General features: G+C 37.6%; 1 protein-coding gene across 1 annotated transcript; it reads left to right on the top strand.

Annotated features, from left to right (window-relative positions):
- Positions 1 to 2,148: 2,148 nt before the first annotated feature.
- LOC116749823 (elongation factor 1-alpha 1-like) lies at positions 2,149 to 3,619 on the top strand. Its single transcript, XM_032624588.1, is given in 1 exon segment — positions 2,149 to 3,619. A coding segment is annotated over 1 exon segment (1,389 nt). The 5' UTR covers positions 2,149 to 2,210; the 3' UTR covers positions 3,600 to 3,619.
- Positions 3,620 to 18,373: the final 14,754 nt, after the last annotated feature.

Genomic DNA, 18,373 nt, shown 5'->3' with positions numbered 1-18,373 from the left:
TTTTCTCCTTTACTAAGCAGTCATTCTTGAATTTTTGTATCTTGGAAGCAATTAATTATCAGGATTGTGATTATTCCAGTTACGTTTATTACAATTAGTCCATTTGTGCTTCCCTGGAGGTGCCTCTAGAAATGTAACCGGTTCTAATGCAGCAGCCCACTGTTTCTAGGGGTCAGGACTTTAGAACCATACATGTTGGAACTGGCACTTGGGCTTGATATTTCACAGGGTCCTTTTGTTTTCTGGTAAAATGTAAGTGGAATCTATGTAAGTGATTCTCAACCCTGGTTCCATATTAGATAGATTTTTTTAAGTAAACTATTTTAGAATATATTTAGATTTATGGAAAAGTTACAAAGATAGTACAGAGAGTTCCCATCTACTCTCCACCCAGTTTCCCATTGTTAACAACATTACTACAGTACATATGTCACAACAAAGGAACCTACATTGGTATATTACTATTAACTCCACAATCTATTCAGATTTCCGTAGTTTTCCCCTAATACCCTCTTTCTATTCCAGGATCCCACTTTGGATACCATATTACGTTTAGTCATCAATGTCTCCTTTGCCTCCTCTGGTCTGTGACAGTTTCTCAGACTTTTCTTGTTTATGATGACTTGACAGTTTTGAAGAGGGCTGGTCAAGTATTTAGTAGAATGTCTGTGGAGCTTTTAAAAATACAGCTGCTCACATTCCATTCCTAGAGAGTCTGACTTCAATGGTTTGATATAGGGCTGGAGCATTGGTTTTTTTGTTTTGTTTTGTTTTTGTTTCCCATGTAATTCTAATGGGCAGCCAGGGTTAAACAACCTCTGTGATAAGTTCTAAATGGTTTTGTATACATTGTGATTATCGTCAACTTCCTAGAGAAAAAAATGTGTGTGTGTGTATATGTATATATATATATATATATAATTTTAAGAACATGTAATTCATCTTAGCTTCTTCCAGAAGGCTGTTAATTTTTTTTCTTTCAGAAAAGTCAAGTGGACGAGAAAAACTGTAGAATCTTAGCACATTGCAGATTGTTAAGCATGTCCAAATGTGGCATAAAATGTTACTTTAAAAGGTTATAAACACTTGTTTTTTTAATCTTATTAATATGTGTATAGTTAATTTTATGAATATATAGATAGATTTTGTTACATATTTTATAATTACTAATCCATAATGCAGAAACCTTTTTGGTTTTTTTGGCCATGCCACGTGGCTTGTGGTATCTTAGTTCCCTGACCAGGGATTGAACCTGAGACCTCAGCAGTGAGAGCGTGGAGTCCTAACCACTGGACCTCCAGGGAATTCCCAACCATTATTTTTTTTAATGACATTCTAGTGATAGGAAAAATAGTAGATGTAACAGTTCCTGGTGAAGGGGGTGGATAAGAATTACTAGGGCTATTTTCCTACTGGAGAAAATGAAGCATAGAGAAACAACTTAACCTCTTTGAACGGGTCAATTTCACAATCAGAGCTAGATCTCAGTTCATGGATCCTTATCTTTTGCTTTCTAGCAACTGGATCTCTTTAGGTTAATTCCGTTTAAAATCAGATACGGAAGACAGTGTAACTTTAAATGCAAAAGGTTAAATTTTCTTGAATGTTAAATTGGAATCACTCAGGCCATTTAAACTTAAAAATAGAAATGTAACATGAGGTATTCTCTTGATCAACAGCTCCTATGCTTGGTGATAAGAATGCAGAGAAGAAAAAGACAGATCTGCCCCAAGGGTACTTATACATGAAGAGTAGTTACAGGAAAGAGCATTGGGCTTGTGATTAGACTTGCTAGCTGTGTTTTCTCAGGCAAATTAGAAATCAAGATAGGATGGTGATTAAAAAGTGGGCTCTAGAGCTAGATTTCCTATATTTGAAACCCTGTTTCTGCCATGCACTAAATGTGAGGATCTTAGGCAAGTGGTTTAATGGCCCTGTACCTCAGAAATGTGCTTCATTCATAACAGAATAAGTGTTTTCTGTATGCTTTAAGAATTTTAGATTCTGCTTTAAGAATTTTAGACTCTGCTTTAAAGAACAATGGGATGGATGAAATTCATAAGAAATGTTAAGAATACATAGTAAGTACATCTTTAACCTATAAGACACGTTAAACATAGATAGAATAAATAGACACTAATGGCTTTTTCGCAACGGGTTTGCCGCCAGGATACAGGTGTCGTGAAAACCACCGCTAAACCTAAGCAAAAATGGGAAAGGAGAAGACGCACATCAACATCGTTGTCATCGGACACGTAGATTCCGGGAAGTCCACCACTACTGGCCATCTGATCTACAAATGTTGTGGGATCGACAAGAGAACCATTGAAAAGTTCAAGAAGGAGGCTGCCGAGATGGGGAAGCGCTCTTTCAAGTATGCCTGGGTCTTGGACAAACTGAAAGCTGAACGCGAGCGTGGTATCACCATTGATATATCCCTATGGAAATTCGAGACCAGCAAGTACTATGTGACAATCATTGATGCCCCAGGACACAGAGACTTCATCAAAAACATGATTACAGGTACATCCCAGGCTGACTGTGCTGTCCTGATTGTTGCTGCTGGTGTTGGTGAATTTGAAGCAGGTATTTCCAAGAATGGGCAGACCTGTGAGCATGCCCTTCTGGCCTACACTCTGGGTGTGAAACAACTAATTGTTGGAGTTAACAAAATGGATTCCACCGAGCCACCATACAGCCAGAAGAGATACGAGGAAATTGTAAAGGAAGTCAGCACCTACATTAAGAAAATTGGCTACAATCCCGACACAGCAGCATTTGTGCCAGTTTCTGGCTGGAATGATGAAAACATGCTGGAGCCAAGTGCTAACATGCTGTGGTTCAAGGGATAGAAAGTCACCCATAAGGATGGCAGTGCCAGTGGAACCACACTGCTTGAAGCTCTAGATTGCGTCCTGCCACCAACTCGCCCAACTGACAAACCCTTGTGTTTGCCCCTCCAGGACATCTACAAAATTGGTGGTATTGGCACTGTCCCTGTGGGTCGAGTGGAGACTGGTGTTCTCAAACCTGGCCTGGTGGTCACCTTTGCTCCAGTCAATGTGACAACTGAAGTGAAATCTGTTGAAATGCACCATGAAGCTTTGAGTGAAGCCCTTCCTGGGGACAATGTGGGCTTCAATGTCAAGAACATGTCTGTCAAAGATGTTCGTCGTGGCAATGTGGCTGGTGAGAGCAAAAATGACCCACAAATGGAAGCAGCTGGCTTCACAGCTCAGGTGATTATCTTGAACCATCCAGGCCAAACCAGTGTTGGCTGTGCAGCTGTGCTGGATTGTCACCTAGCTCACATTGCCTGCAAGTTTGCTGAGCTGAAGGAGAAGATTGATCGTCGTTCTGGGAAAAAGCTGGAAGATGGCCCCAATTCCTTGAAATCTGGTGATGCTGCCATCGTTGATATGGTTCCTGGCAAACCCATGTGTGTTGAGAGCTTCTCTGACTATCCTCCTCTGGGCCGCTTTGCTGTTCGTGACATGAGACAGACGGTTGCTGTGGGTGTCATCAAAGCAGTGGACAAGAAGGCAGCTGGAGCTGGCAAGGTCACCAAGTCTGCACAGAAAGCTCAGAGGGCTAAATGAATGTTATCCCCAATACCTGCCACCCCAGTCTTAATCAGTGGTGGAAGAACGGCCCCAGAACTTTGTCCAATTGGCCATTTAAGTTTAATAGCAAAAGACTGGTTAATGATAACAATGCATCGTAAAACCTTCAGAAGGAAAGGAGAATGTGCTGTGGACCATTTGTTTTGTGTGTGGCAGTTTTAAGTTATTAGTTTTTAAACTCAGTACTTTTTAATGGAAAAAACTTGACCAAAAATCTGTCACAGAATTTGAGACCCATTAAAAAAGTTTAATGAGAAAAAAAAGAAAAAATAATAGACACTTATGTGTTAAATGTAGATTAAACTGATGAAACAAATGAGAGTGTTAATTTGTAGATAGAGAGTGATGGAAAGCAAAACCTTAAATGTTCACAAAGCATGGTTCAGCTTTACCTAACTCAAATTGGCCACCCACTAGTATCTACCCATTCTAGCCCACTTATCCTGTGGTTAAAGCATGCACTGCTGCCCACCAAGTCATCACCGAGCTATAGCTGTGGCCATGCATACTTGCCTTTTCATCTCTCCGGTAGAACAAGCATTTTGGGACCATGAACCTTCCACCTCTGAACTTGCTTGTTTGCCCTCAACTCTGGTTCTTATAACCACACGATCTGTGGTGTAGGCAGTTGAGGCAAAGAGTCAGGATATAGGAGCCTTAAGTGACCCACAAGTAGTGTGGTCATTCTACCTGCTTTCACTAAATGTCTTAACCTACCTATTCTCTTTCCTCTGGCTTCTCACTGTATGTTTTAAGTAGATTTAACAAACTAAATGATTTGAGCATCTTAATTTGGTTTATGAGCATTTCAGTTCCAGGACCTCTGGGATAGCCTGCTAGGTTGTATACTTAGAGGCCACCATAGCATTTCCCTACTACGTATAATATGGGGGTGATGATGCTGCTGAGGAGCAGGGTTATGATGACAATGATGATGATAATAGTAAATATTTTATGGGAAGGTTGTAGAGATCAAGTCAATTTAATTCAAGTAAGGCATAACTACATTGTCTTTTCAAAGACCATACAGACTCATTGGAGTGGAAACCAACAATATATGCAACCAGGGATCACATCAATTTTCAGTCAGAAAAGATTTATTACATGCTAGAGATAGAGCACTTTGAGACAACGTCAAAGACATTGAAGGTAGTTCTCATTTTCCCATTTGAGGAAGTGCTTGATAAATATCTGTTGATATTGATGTTGATGCAAAAAAAAATGGTTTTAAATACAAACTATGAGATGCCAGAGATACAGAATAAATAATGCATGTAAACAAATAAGTTCAATAAAACCTATCTGGGTAATGGTTACAAGTGAAGACACAGGACTGGGCAATTCTACTTCTGCACGCATGGTTGGTGAAGGGCTTTGCAGTCAGCAGCTCAGGAAAAGGTTTACAACAGCATGGAGCCATGTGACCAGGAAAGAAAGTGTGGAAAGAAAGAAGAGGCAAAGGTGGGCTGAATGTGACACATGATACAGTGGAGTTTGCATGAAAAGCCCCCAGAGAAGTTTTATAGGGGAATAAAAGCAACTTGACTAATTAAGAGTGAAGGACAGGAGATTGCTTAGGATATATGGCAGGAGTCAAGGTGTGAGAAGCTGGGAGTAAGGAGAATGGACAGAAGAGGCCGAAAAATGTTAAAGTAGAATCCATAGGACTTGGACACTTGATTGGATATGTGGAGGGCATTTGGCTAAGGAAAAAGAGAAATCTAAGCTAGCTCCCAGGTTTCCAGGTTGTGAGGGGGCGCCAGTCACCAAGATCAGAATGAAGGAGAAAGAATAAGTTGAGAAAAAAAGGGATTAACTTCAAATGGGACATAATGATTTTAAGTGTCTCTGGGACAGCCAGATGGAGATGTTCTGTTGATAACTGGAGACAGATACATGTCAGAAGCCATAGAAAGAGGTCAGGGAGAGAGAGAAAATTTGAGACTCATCTAATCATACGTCTGCTCACTGAAGGCAATGGAGAGGATGAGATACACCATGGAGAGTGTGTGGAATGAGAAGAGAGCCAAAGAAAGTACCCTGCAGACCCCCAGCATTCAGGGACAGCTAATGAAAAGAGGAAAGATGAACCATACCAAGAAGAAACAGTCAGAGATGTAAGAAAGCAGATGTAAGAAAACCAGGTGAGTGTGGCTTCATGAAGCCAAAGCACAGAGAGAATTTCAAAAAAGCAGAGGCATTTCAACCATGTTAAATTCTGAAAAGAGATGATGGAAACTAAAAGCTAAAAAAAAAAAAAATCACTGGATTTTGTCATTAGACATCAATTTACAATATTTGTCAGAGAAGTCAAAAGAGAATAGGCACAGAAATCTGAGTGCAACAGGCTGAGGCAAGAAATAGACATATAAATACAGCTTACACTTCCAAGGGACAGACACTAGTGCAAATGATTTTAAAATACTTGCAAAGCCACATGCCTATGTGTGAATTAATAGAAGTGTTATGCTTTTTGGCTATTTACCACGTAGTAGATGTTCTTTCAGAATTTTAAAGCTATAGAGTTCTATTACTGGCAGTTGCATAAACCACTGATTCTGGGGTGGAATTTTTCTCTAAAGTGGATAGGAGCCGAGGTAACGTGTTTACAGTCTTTTTGCTCAGGAAGAAGTGATACTTCCTCTTGGGTTCTTTACGGAAAAGTGAGCTCATTATTAGCACTAACATAAGAATTATTCTGCTTTTTAAGTTAAAAAGAAACATGAGGTAAATAATTCTCAGCACTACATAAGCAAATCACTACTTGATACTACTTAAAGGAGTCACTAACAGATTTATCTATATACCAATGTAAAGATGACTAACATTTATTGAGTCTTACTCTAGTTAGTAGTCTTCCTACTAGCCCTTGGTACTATTACTATCTCCATCTTACAGAGGAAGGAACTGAGACTTAGTTATCTGCTCAAAGTCATCCAGCTAGCGAGTGGCAGAATCAGAATTTGAACTCATTGACTCAAGATCCTACACCCTCAACCAAATGTGCAACTTGAACTTTTGAAAGTACAAATACTCTAGTCACACTGCATTTCTCCCTATTCTCTGTACACTTCATGTACTTTCAGGATTTTGTGCCTTTGCATATGCTGTCCCATACCTGCAGTGTCCTTATCTCCTTCCCCCATGCCTTGTGTCTGGTTGGTATAGATCCAAGCCAAATTTCAACTCTACTTTGAGCTCCAATTCTTCAAAGACCTGTCTGCAAGATACTCTCATTACTACAAACAATAAATGCTGGAGAGGGTGTGGAGAAAAGGGAACCCTATTACACTATTGGTGGGAATGTAAATTGATACAGTCACTATGGAGAACAGTATGGAGGTTCCTTAAAAAACTAAAAATAGAACTACCATGTGACCCAGCTATCCCACTACTGGACATACACCCAGAGAAAACCATAATTCAAAAGGGCACATGCACCCCAATATTCACTGCAGCACTATTTACAATAGCCAGGACATGGAAACAACCTAAATGTCCATCAACAGAGGAATGGATAAAGATGTGGTACATATATACAATGGCATATTACTCAGCCATAAAAAGGAATGAAACTGGGGCATTTGTAGAGACATGGATGGACCTAGAGGCTGTCATACAGACTGAAGTAAGTCAGAAAGAGAAAAATAAATATTGTATATTAATGTATATATGTGGAATCTGAAAAGATTGGCATAGACGATCTTATTTACAAAGCAGAAATAGAGCCACAGACATACAGAACAAACATATGTATACTAATGGGGAAAGGGGGGCTGGGTGAATTGGGAGATTGGGATTGACATATATACACTATTGATACTATGTATAAAGTAGATAACTAAATGAGAACCCATTGTATAGCTCAGGAAACTCTACTCAGTGCTCTGTGGTGACCTAAATGGGAAGGAAATCCAAAAAAGAGGGGATATATGTATATGTATAGCTGATTTGCTTTGCTGTACTAACAACTAACACGACATTATAAAGCAACTATACTCCAATAAAAATTTAAAAAAAAAACAAAACAATACTCTCAGTACTCCTCTTATAAAACTTATTGTGCTACATTGTAATGTCTGTCTCCCTAGCAAACTTTAATGTTATTTAGCCCTCTTCCAAAAGCCCAGCACATGGTGCATAGTAGTAGGCATTTCGTAGATGTTTGTTGAATGACTAGCTGAATAAACTTCAATAAATACTATACTTTTCTACTAAATGCAAAACTAACAGTTATATATATATATATATTTGTGTGTGTGTGTGTGTGTGTGTGGTACGCGGGCCTCTCACTGTTGTGGCCTCTCCCGTTGCGGAGCACAGGCTCCGGACGCGCAGGTTCAGCGGCCATGGCTCACGGGCCCAGCCGCTCCGCGGCATGTGGGATCTTCCCGGACCTGGGCACGAACCCATGTCCCCTGCATTGGCAGGCGGACTCTCAAGCACTGCGCCACTGGGGAAGCCCTAACAGTTATATTTTTAAATAAATAATTTAATGTTTGAATATACACTTTGCCATCTATTTAAATGTTTAGGGGACTAATTTTAACCATTTCAAAACTTAGTGCTATATAACGTTTTTCTTTAAAATGCCAAAGCCTCTGAAGATTAGTCCATGTAAGTAGAGTTTACCTAAAGCAATTTGAAAATTATTTTTCACTTGAAGGAGGTAAAAGTCAGTCAAACTGGGTTTTGTTCTTTATTTTTTTTAATGACCAGTTTAAAGATCTTTATGCATTTTAAGGTACTTTAATTATTGTACAAACTATCAAAAATTTTACTTATTTTAAGGTAATGGATATATTTTTCTAATGCAACTTTTCTCTTGTTTTTAGTTTTTTTAAAATTTTTATTGGAGTAGAGTTGATTTACAATGTTGTATTAGTTTCTTCTGCACAGCAAAGTGAATCAGTTATACATATACACATATCCACTCTTTTTTAGATTCTTTTTCCATATAGGTCATTACAGAGTATTGAGAAGAGTTCCCTGTGCTATACAGTAGGTTCTTATTAGTTATCTATTTTATATATAGTAGTGTGTCTATGTCAATCCCAGTAATACAACTTTTCTATATGTATAATTCCAATATTGTTAGATAAATTATTAAGATCTCAAATTTTTTCGGAAAATTTTATTGACACTTCATATGTTTTCTTGATACAATCCTCTTAATTTCTTATTCATTTGCCAAGCATTTATTGAGTGCTCACCTGTGCCAGGCACTTTCTAAACTATGGGGATACAGTACAGACTAGAGCAAAATCTCTCTCCTCTTATGGATGGGAGAGAAAGTTATAAATATTGGTAAACTAGGAATATAAGGACATTTCCTCATGTCCTTGTTAAAGTATAGCTATAGCATGTTAAAGTATAGCTATCTTAAACCACATTCAACAGTACGACCTTAGAAGCATCCCCAGTAAAATCTGGGATAAGACATGCTAGCACTACTATTATTTAATATTGTTCAGAAAATTATAGTCAATGCAATGAACAGAATAAGACATTTGGCTATTGGAAGGCAAAGCCAAAGTAATTATTATTTGCCAATTGCTGATAATTGTCTTTGTAGGAAATTTTGTTATACAGGAAAGCTCTTGGGCTTTTAAAAATATTTATTTAGTATTCCATAATTTATTAGACACTTTGATTCAGTGATTTTGAATGCTACCTTAATTATGTGCTAAATTATAGTATAGAATGAATGCTGTTTCTGGATTGTCTATTCAAGGCCATATATGAAGGTCAATATTTATGAAAGTATAACACAACTTTAATTACTACAGCTTATTTACAAATCTTCACATTTTCTCGTCTTCAAACTTATGTAAAACTTTATTCATAGAAAAGCTACTTTATGCAATGAAGTTAGTCACAATCTAATATTCCTGGCATTTCAAATATTTGAACAATAATTTTTCCTAGCCTGGTGGGAAATATTCTCTGAATACTCTGCTACTACCATTGTAATTTCCAAATTGAAAAGCACTGTAAAAGTAGTGATTTCCCTAAAAATAAATAAAATGCTTCTCAATTTCTGTACATGAGCTGCGTTTCATTAACCTCAAATTGCTGACCATCTGCCAAGATCCATTTTCTTCTTGTGGCTCTCCAATGAAGTCATCACCTGTTATTTTGGCAAATGTCTTAGAAACGTGAAAGTACAATTATTAAACATTCCGTTTTATTCTAAATTTGCTTGTTTCAGTCTGAATTTCACAGGCAATTACACATCCACTAAGGTGAGCATCTAGGTGTTCTAACGAATATTTATCAAGTCTCTCTGATTCATATCACATACGACAGCCTAAACAGTTTTAAACCAAACACATAAGGAGAGGCTGATTGCATTCAGTTTCTTTTTCCATCAAGCTTCTTGTACTCTGAAAATCGGATGCTGAAGTCTGGAAATGAATTAATTTTCAATAATTGAAGTAAGCTTAGAACTCTGCTGATATAAATTCTATTTATGTGACGATCACTTCTGGCTCCATGTCATACTCTTTCGATTGAACATGATATGAAAGAGTGCCTTATTTCTATTCATTGGTAAGTGGTCGTGCAGGTCCTTTTCAAATTATTTTTAAAAAGAAAAATAGACCTAGATTTTTTTTTTAGCTAAAATAATGACATTTTGATCAAACCAAAATCTACTTATCATATAGCATTTATAAACAGGGATTCCTGGTATAAATATTTAAAATGCAAACTAAAAGTACTGGTTTTTAAAATGCAATATACATTATATTCTTACATCCCTGCCTGCTATAATACTTTGATCTACCACAAGGACACTTATATACACCTATGACAGGAGGGCAATGTGTAATTAAATGTCTTTGATTTGGCGAGAGTACTGCTCTTTAAAAAAAATTAAGTTCTGTAATGCTCTAACACCACCATCCAAACTCCCTACCAAGGTCTAAAGGTCCTAGCTCCTGCCTACTTCTCTGGCCATATCTTACCCGTTCTGATTTGCTCACTCCACTGAAGTGACAATGGCCTCCTTATTGGTCCTTGACTGAGCTTAGCAGAATAGTGTTTGCTGACAGCCTCACTCTTCCCCCAGGTAGCCACTTGCTTCACTCTGTCACTTCATAAAGTTCCCCACTGAAATGTCACCTTATTAAAGAGGTTCTCCCTGCAAATCATTCCCAACTCATTTCCCTGCCACATTTTTCTCCACAGCACCTACGGCCACCTGATATATTTCATTTGTATGCATATATATATTTACTGTCTCTCTCTACCCTTACCCACTCTTTCCCAGGATGCAAGCACCGAGAGTAGAAAGTCTGCTGCATCCTCAGTGCCTAGAATAGTGTTTGGCACATAATATGTACTCAAAAAATACTTGCTGAAAATGGCTTTCTTTCCAATAATATTATACTTAATAATACAAGTTCTGGATCACTATTTGAGTTTAAAGATCCAACTATTAATTAGTATCTTGATAAATATTAAGACTTGGTAGTGTAGATTATTTAACTGAACATAAAACCTACACCTCTTCATCAAACCAAACAGAAAACTGTCATCTCAAGAAACTCTGCACCTTTATTCTATTCTCTTCACAATGCCTGGCCTTGGCCCTCCCTGCATTGTTAGATGCAATAACAGAGTGCTACCCTACAGTATTCTTACTAGATGGGTTTAGGAGAGAAACACAATGAAGAGGGAATCCAGAAGAGTCATCTGCCTAGCAGTCCTACCTCATTCACATCCTGACCACCCATCCCTGAACCCCCGCTGGCGCCTGAGAAGAGGAGGAATGGCTAGAGTTAACATCTCACTGCAAGGTGGAACATATTTTTGTCTTCTTGTGAAAGTCTCATATTTATACTTACTGGCATTCCCCTTTCCTTCCCTCATATTCTGAGAAATTTTCCATTTTACTCTGGAAGTTCCAAATTTTTAAGTGTTTATAGGGCTTTGAATTCCATGACATAATTCCTTTTCCTTAAGATACTGTGGCAAACTGTATTATTGTCCCCAGTTATTCATTCATCCCTTCTCTACAGGAAGATTAAACATCCACCCCCTACTGCCCTGTGACTTCCCTGCCCCCACTGACATTGGAGTCGGCCATGTGACTTGCTGTGGTCAATGGGTTATGAGCAGAAAAAATATACTCCATGTTTTACCAGAATCTTTAAGAGCCTTTGTGTGGTTGGCTTTTGCTCTTTTCCCTCTGCTTCTTCAGCCTGAGTTCTAGAATGAGATGACAGGGGGAGCAAAGGACAGCCAAGCGACAGCACTGCAGCTGACCCTCAAATGCCAACATGCAATGTGAACAGGAAAGAAATGTGATTGTTGTAAGTTCCTGAGAAGTTTGGGTCATTTGTTATTGCAGCAAAACTGACAAATGCTAATACGTTCACACTCATTTTTTTTCTCCCACGATTAGATTTTGGACATCCACTGATAGAAAGTTAGCAAGATGCAGCTAACTTCCAAAGGAAGAACACTGCTACATTTTCCTGAAGGGCACATGAAAAGAAACACAAATATATACCGTGTTCCTAGATAGGAAGATCAGATAGTGATAAGTTTCAGTTCTCTTCAAATTACCCTATAAATTCTGTGTGTTTTTAATAACTAGAATTATTGAGTCTGACAATCATCAGGAAGAACAGTCCCCTCCAAAATTGAGAAAGAATAATAATAAGGGGGGATTTGCCTTACAAGATATCAAAAACTTACATTAAAGCTATAGTAATCAAAACAAGGAGGTACTAGAACAGGTTCCCAAAGAGACCAATGGACTAGAATAGAGAAGCCAGAAGTGGCTGCAGATATATGACAACTTAACATACGACAAACATGGTATTTCAAAATGGTAAGGAAAAGATAGCCTTTCCAACAGATTGTGTAGGGGATAGTTAGCTTTCCTTCTGGGGAAAAAAAAATGAGTCAACTCACCAGTGTACAAAAATAAAGACCTCCTGGTTAAAACAAATTCCAAAAGTAAAAGAAGAAAAGTTAGAAAGCTTTTTTTTAATCTTCAGCAGGAGAAATTTTTACCAAACAGGCACAAAAACCCAAAAGTTGTCATTGAAAGACTGGCTTATTTGACTACGTAACACATTTTACTCCTATAAAGCAAAAGAAACCAAGAATAAAGTTTAAAAAAATTGTAAAACACATGACAGATAAAGTATAAACATATGCGGAGTTGATCCACCTCCCTGTTAATCAGAGAAATAAAAATTAGAGCAGCACTTATTTTTCACTCAGCAGGTTAGGAAAAGTTAGAAAGATAAAAATTGTGTTGGCAAGAATACGAAGAAAGAAACCCTTTCATCCATTGTAGGATTACTGGGAATTTTGACAACCTTTTTAGAAAATAACCTAAAGTTTAAAATAGAAAAAACCTTTGATCTCACTTTTGGAAATTTAGCTTTCAGGGGAAAAAAAGCATGCTTTTAATATATCTTCAATTTTTATAATGAAAATCAATGTATTAGTTTTATAATATAAATTTTAAAATTTAATATCACACTTCCAACCTCCACCCCACGTGCACCCCTATTCTTTTCAATAGCTTTACACATTCCAGGAATGTCCTCCTTCTCCTTTACAAGTTATCTACCTACCAAATTTTAGGCCCAGCTTAAATTGCTTCTACTCTCTAAATTTTTACTTATTCCTGCAGAGTATACTTGTGATCCTACCTTACACAGCAGTTTTTATGTCCCCAATTGAACATGGTTTTATAATTAAACTTTTAAAAAAATATAGTAGCATTGTCCCCCTATTAGTAGTCACTGCTGAATACACCTAGACCTGAGATTCTCAACCCTGGCTACCCACTAGAATCATCTGGTAGCTTTCACAAAATACAGATGCTCAAATCTCACTCAAATCCAATTAAGTCTGAGTCTCTAAAACTGCGTCCTTGGTATTAGTAAATTTTGAATGTTCCCTAAGTGATTCTAAGGTGTAGCCAGTGTTGACCACCATGACACTAGATGCTCCATAAAAAATTACTTGTTAGTTGACTGCACTCTTCCACTTTGCCAAATCCAGTGGCCAATCATAATTGATCTTTCAGCAGAATTTGACCCTGCTGACCATGCCTTCAGTCCTGAAGCTCTCTCCTTCTGGAACTCTACTTCCTCACTGGCTCTTTCTGTGTCCTTCATCAGTTTGCCTTTATCGCTCAGGCCTAAAAGTTAAGAGTACCCCAGCGTTCAGTTCTTGGGTCTTATCTCTCTATCAATATTTATCTGCTAGGTGGTATGATCCAGCCTCAGAGCTCTAAATATCATCCACCCGTTGTTTATATTTTCCCCCCAGACGTTTCTCCTATACCCCAGACTCATAAGAATCACTGGACATCTACACTTGAGACAAACAGGCATCTCAAGTTGATACATCCAGAATGAACACTTGATTTCCTCTCTGTACTGCTAAACCTGTTCCTTCTGAAGTCCTTCCAATCTCAGAAAATGGCCCATCCATCCTTCTAGTTGTCCAGGCCAAAAGCCTTACATATATATTTGTCTCCTCTTTAACACACCCATCCAAATTCATCAGCAAATCCTGTTGGTTCTACTTCCAAAATAGATCTAGAATCCACCTCTACCTAAACCATGTTGTCCCAGGCAATGTTGGCTATCTCACTCAGATTAGAAGCCAGAGTTCTTACACTAACTCATAAGACCCTACATGATCTACCCACTCACTGTACCCAGCTCTCTGACCTTATCGAATGCCATTTTATACTGGCTTATTGTACCCAAGTCACACAGGCTTCTATGCTATTCCTTGAACTGATCAAACATGGTCCCATCTCAAGTCACATGCACTTACTCTTTCTTCTACCAGGAATGCTCTTTCCCCAGAGGTCCATGTGAATATCTTCCTCCATCCCTCATGTCCCATATCAAATGTTACCTTATTAGAGTGGTCATCCCTGACCACCAGGACTAGCTACCTAACTTACAGGGCTCAGTGCAAAATGAAAATTCAGAACCCCTTGTTATCAAGACTTTCAAGACAGCAACCCAACATCAAACCAAGCACGGGACTCTGCTAAGCACGGGACCCTGCTAAGCACGGGGCCCTTTGCCACCACACGAGTCACACACCCATGAAGCCAGCCTCACTGACAATGTCACATAAAAAAGCAACTTCACTCCCACATTCCTTATCTCCTTATTCTCCTTTATTTTTCTTTGTAGAGACATGCATTTATGTGCTTATTATCTGTTTTTCCCCACTAGGATATAAGCTCTGTGAAGTCAGGGACTTTGTGTTTTATATGCTGTCATGTCCGCAGGATTTAGGACAGAGCCTGATACATGATAAACACTCAATACGTATTTGTTGAATGAATGAATATCCAATCACAATACATGTTTATAGGTTTTGAAAGAAAAGCACATGACTATATTTAGAAAGAAAAATAAAATTAGAAGTGTGAGCTCCTGTCGTTAAGAATGCAAGTAAGTGCCTAGTCAGTAAATTGCTTGCTTTCTAGGAAAAAGTTCAAAGCTAATACATATTTTTCTGTCACTTTATTAATTGCATATTAAGCCACTGACACAAAAGGAAGACAACAAATTTTACTAGCGTTTATATCATTTTATGTTTCTGTTACGTACATTAAGACAATCTCAATGATAATGTTTCAACCTCTTCTATGATATAGCTAAATAATATTTCACAAGAAGCAGTAACTCTTAGAAAAATTAATCACTGTTCAAAAATTGCGTCAGGGCTTCCCTGGTGGCACAGTGGTTAAGAATCCACCTGCCAATGCACGGGACACGGGTTCGAGCCTTGGTCCGGGAAGATCCCACATGCCGTGGAGCAACTAAGCTCGTGTGCCACAACTACTGACCCTGCGCTCTAGAGCCCGCGAGCCACAACTACTGAAGCCCACATGCCTAGAGCCTGTGCTCTGCAACAGGAGAAGCCACCACAATGAGAAGCCCAAGCACTGCAACGAAGAGTAGTCCCTGCTCACCACAACTAAAAGAAAGCCCACGCACAGCAACAAGGACACAACGTAGCCAAAAATAAATAAATAAATTTATTTTTTTTTAATTGCATCAGATAAGGTCAATAATTCAACAGTATACTTCCTAAGCTTTTCTTAAAGGTGCCTTGTGTTCAAAGGCTACAAACCCCTCAATATATGATTATGTAATGGAAAGCTGTCCCATGTTCTCTTCCTACTAAGGTAGATTATTTTTTTAAGTGATTTTTGACACTTTTTCTGAAATCCAAACTTAATACATCACATTTTATGTTTGTTATTTCTATTCCAGCAGGTGCATTCTGTGCTTATATGTAACCAATCCAGACTTTCATTCTATGGCACAGATTTTCATCTAGGTGTATTCCCGGTCCCTGTGTGTAATATTGCTTGAAAAAAATCTTTACTCTTCATCTCTGATAACAACAACAACATAATTACAATAAGTATTGTATAATTCCTTATGTGATTCTGGCCTCCTCTGTGATCTGCCAGTTCACTGGAACCTGAGTCAAGTTCACTTAATGTCTAACAAAGTAGGAGCAATCAATGCTATTGAATTACTTTACTTCAATACTTTGTTCTGTTTAATTCCTGTTTTGATAAGGCTTATCTTTAAATTTTTTTATTGAGATATAATTGACATATAACATTATATTGGTTTCAGACATAGAACATAATGATTTGATATTTGTATATGTTGTGAAATGATCACCACAATAAGTCTAGTTACCATCTGTCACCGTACAAAGTCAACCTTTAGGATTTACTCTCTTGGTGACTTTCAAGTACGTTCTAGAATATTATTGTCTGCAGTCACCATGCTGTACATTACATCACCATGCTTTATTTATTTTATAACAGGAAATTTGTGCCTCTTGATCCCCTTCCCCGTTTCGCCTGCTCCCCAGTCCCCTGTCTGGCAATCACCATTCTCTTCTCTGTATGTTACTTTTGTTTTGTTTTGTTTTATTTGTTTGTTTGTTTTGTTTTTAAAATTCTACATATAAGTGAAATCATACAGTATTTGTCTTTCTCTGACTTATTTCACTTAGCATAATTCCCTCAAGATTCAACCATGTTGCTGCAAATGGCAAGATTTCATTCTTTTTTACACCTGAGAAGTAGTCCATGTTATTTATATATCACATCTTCTTTATCCCTTCATCCATCGGTGGACATTTAGGTTGTTTCCATATCTTGGCTATTGTGAACAATGCTTCAGTGATCATGGGGGTGCATATATCTTTTCAAATTAATTTTTTGCTTTGTTTTGTTTTCTTCAGATAAATACCCAAAAGTGGAATTGCTGGATATAAGGTAGTTCTATTTTTAAATTTTTTGAGGAAACTCCTTAATGTTTTCCAGTTTTCATTCCCAGCAGCAGTGCTTGAGGGTCCCCCTTTCTCCCCATGCTCACCAACACTTGTTATTTCGTGTCTTTTTGATAATAGCCGTTCTAACGGATGTAAGGTGTGGTATTGACTTGCATTTCTCTGATGGTTAGAGATGTTGAGCATCTTTCCATTTGCCTGTTAGCTATCTGTATATCTTCTTGGGGAAAATACCTATTCAAATCCTCTGCCCATTTTTTAATCTGACTTTTATTTTTGCTATTGAGTTTTATGAGTTCTTGATAAATTTGAATATTAACCCCCCATCAGATACACAATTTGCAAATATTTTCTCCCATTCAGTAGATTGTCTTTTCATTTTGTTGATGGTTTCCTCTGCTGTGAAGAAGCTTTCTAGTTTAATCTAGTCCCACTTGTTTATTTTTGCTTTTGTTGCCTTTGCTTTTCAAGTCAGATCCAAACATTCATCAAGTCTGATGTCGTACGTTTTCTTCTAGAAGTTTTATGGGTTCAGGTCTTACATTCAAGTCATTTATCCATTTTGAGTTAATTTTTGTGTATGGTGTGAGACAGTGATCTAGTTTCATTCTTTTGCATGTGGCTGTCCAGTTTTTTTCCAACATCACTTATTGAAGAGACTGTCCTTTCACTACTGTATATTCTTGTCCCCTTTGTCATAAATTAATGGACCATAAATGCATGGGTTTATTTCTGCGTTCTCTGTTTTGTTCCCTTTTTCTATGTGTCTGTTTTTATGCCAATAGTGTATAGTTTTGATCACTATAGTTTTGTATTATAGTTTGAAATCAGGGAGGATAGGATTAATAGTTAAGCAAATCATTGCTTCCTTTTGGAAAACTCCACAGTTCCTTTTTGAAATGATTATATTGCATAAGTGCCTTCTTTAATTTACTACCTAATTTCTATAGCAATGTTATAATTTTAAAACTGCTTTTCTTGTATATACATTTTATAATCTAATTTCAACATTGAGTTTTCACCCTTCACTCTAGTCATTGACTCCAACCTCTGCCCATTTCTCTGCTTTTGGCTAATGCTCTGAATAACTGTTCAAAATTGTTCGAGTTATAATTAAAATTTTTTTCACAGTCTTGCTCAGGAAAGAAGCAGAGAAAAATCAAAGAACTCATTGAATAATGAGTTAAATGGACCTATTTATCCTGTAGTCTTCCAAGAATCCTGCGGCTCTACCACTGTCACTGTGTGAACCCTGTTGGAATATTGGTCAACAGAAATGATCAGATATTCATAGTGGTTACTTTCTATAAGCAAATTTTTATTTACAGTCCTGTGTATTATCTGATCTTTAAAAATTAACAGAAAAGGATTAAAAAAACCTCAGCAACAAAAATTAATTTTCAAGAAAGAATGTGTTTTAAGATGTG

Source organism: Phocoena sinus, chromosome 2, assembly GCF_008692025.1.
Source record: "Phocoena sinus isolate mPhoSin1 chromosome 2, mPhoSin1.pri, whole genome shotgun sequence".
NCBI classification, from domain to species: domain Eukaryota; kingdom Metazoa; phylum Chordata; class Mammalia; order Artiodactyla; family Phocoenidae; genus Phocoena; species Phocoena sinus.
The sequence above is the reverse complement of the archived record's forward strand: the minus strand, read 5'-3'. Positions and strand labels throughout refer to the sequence as shown.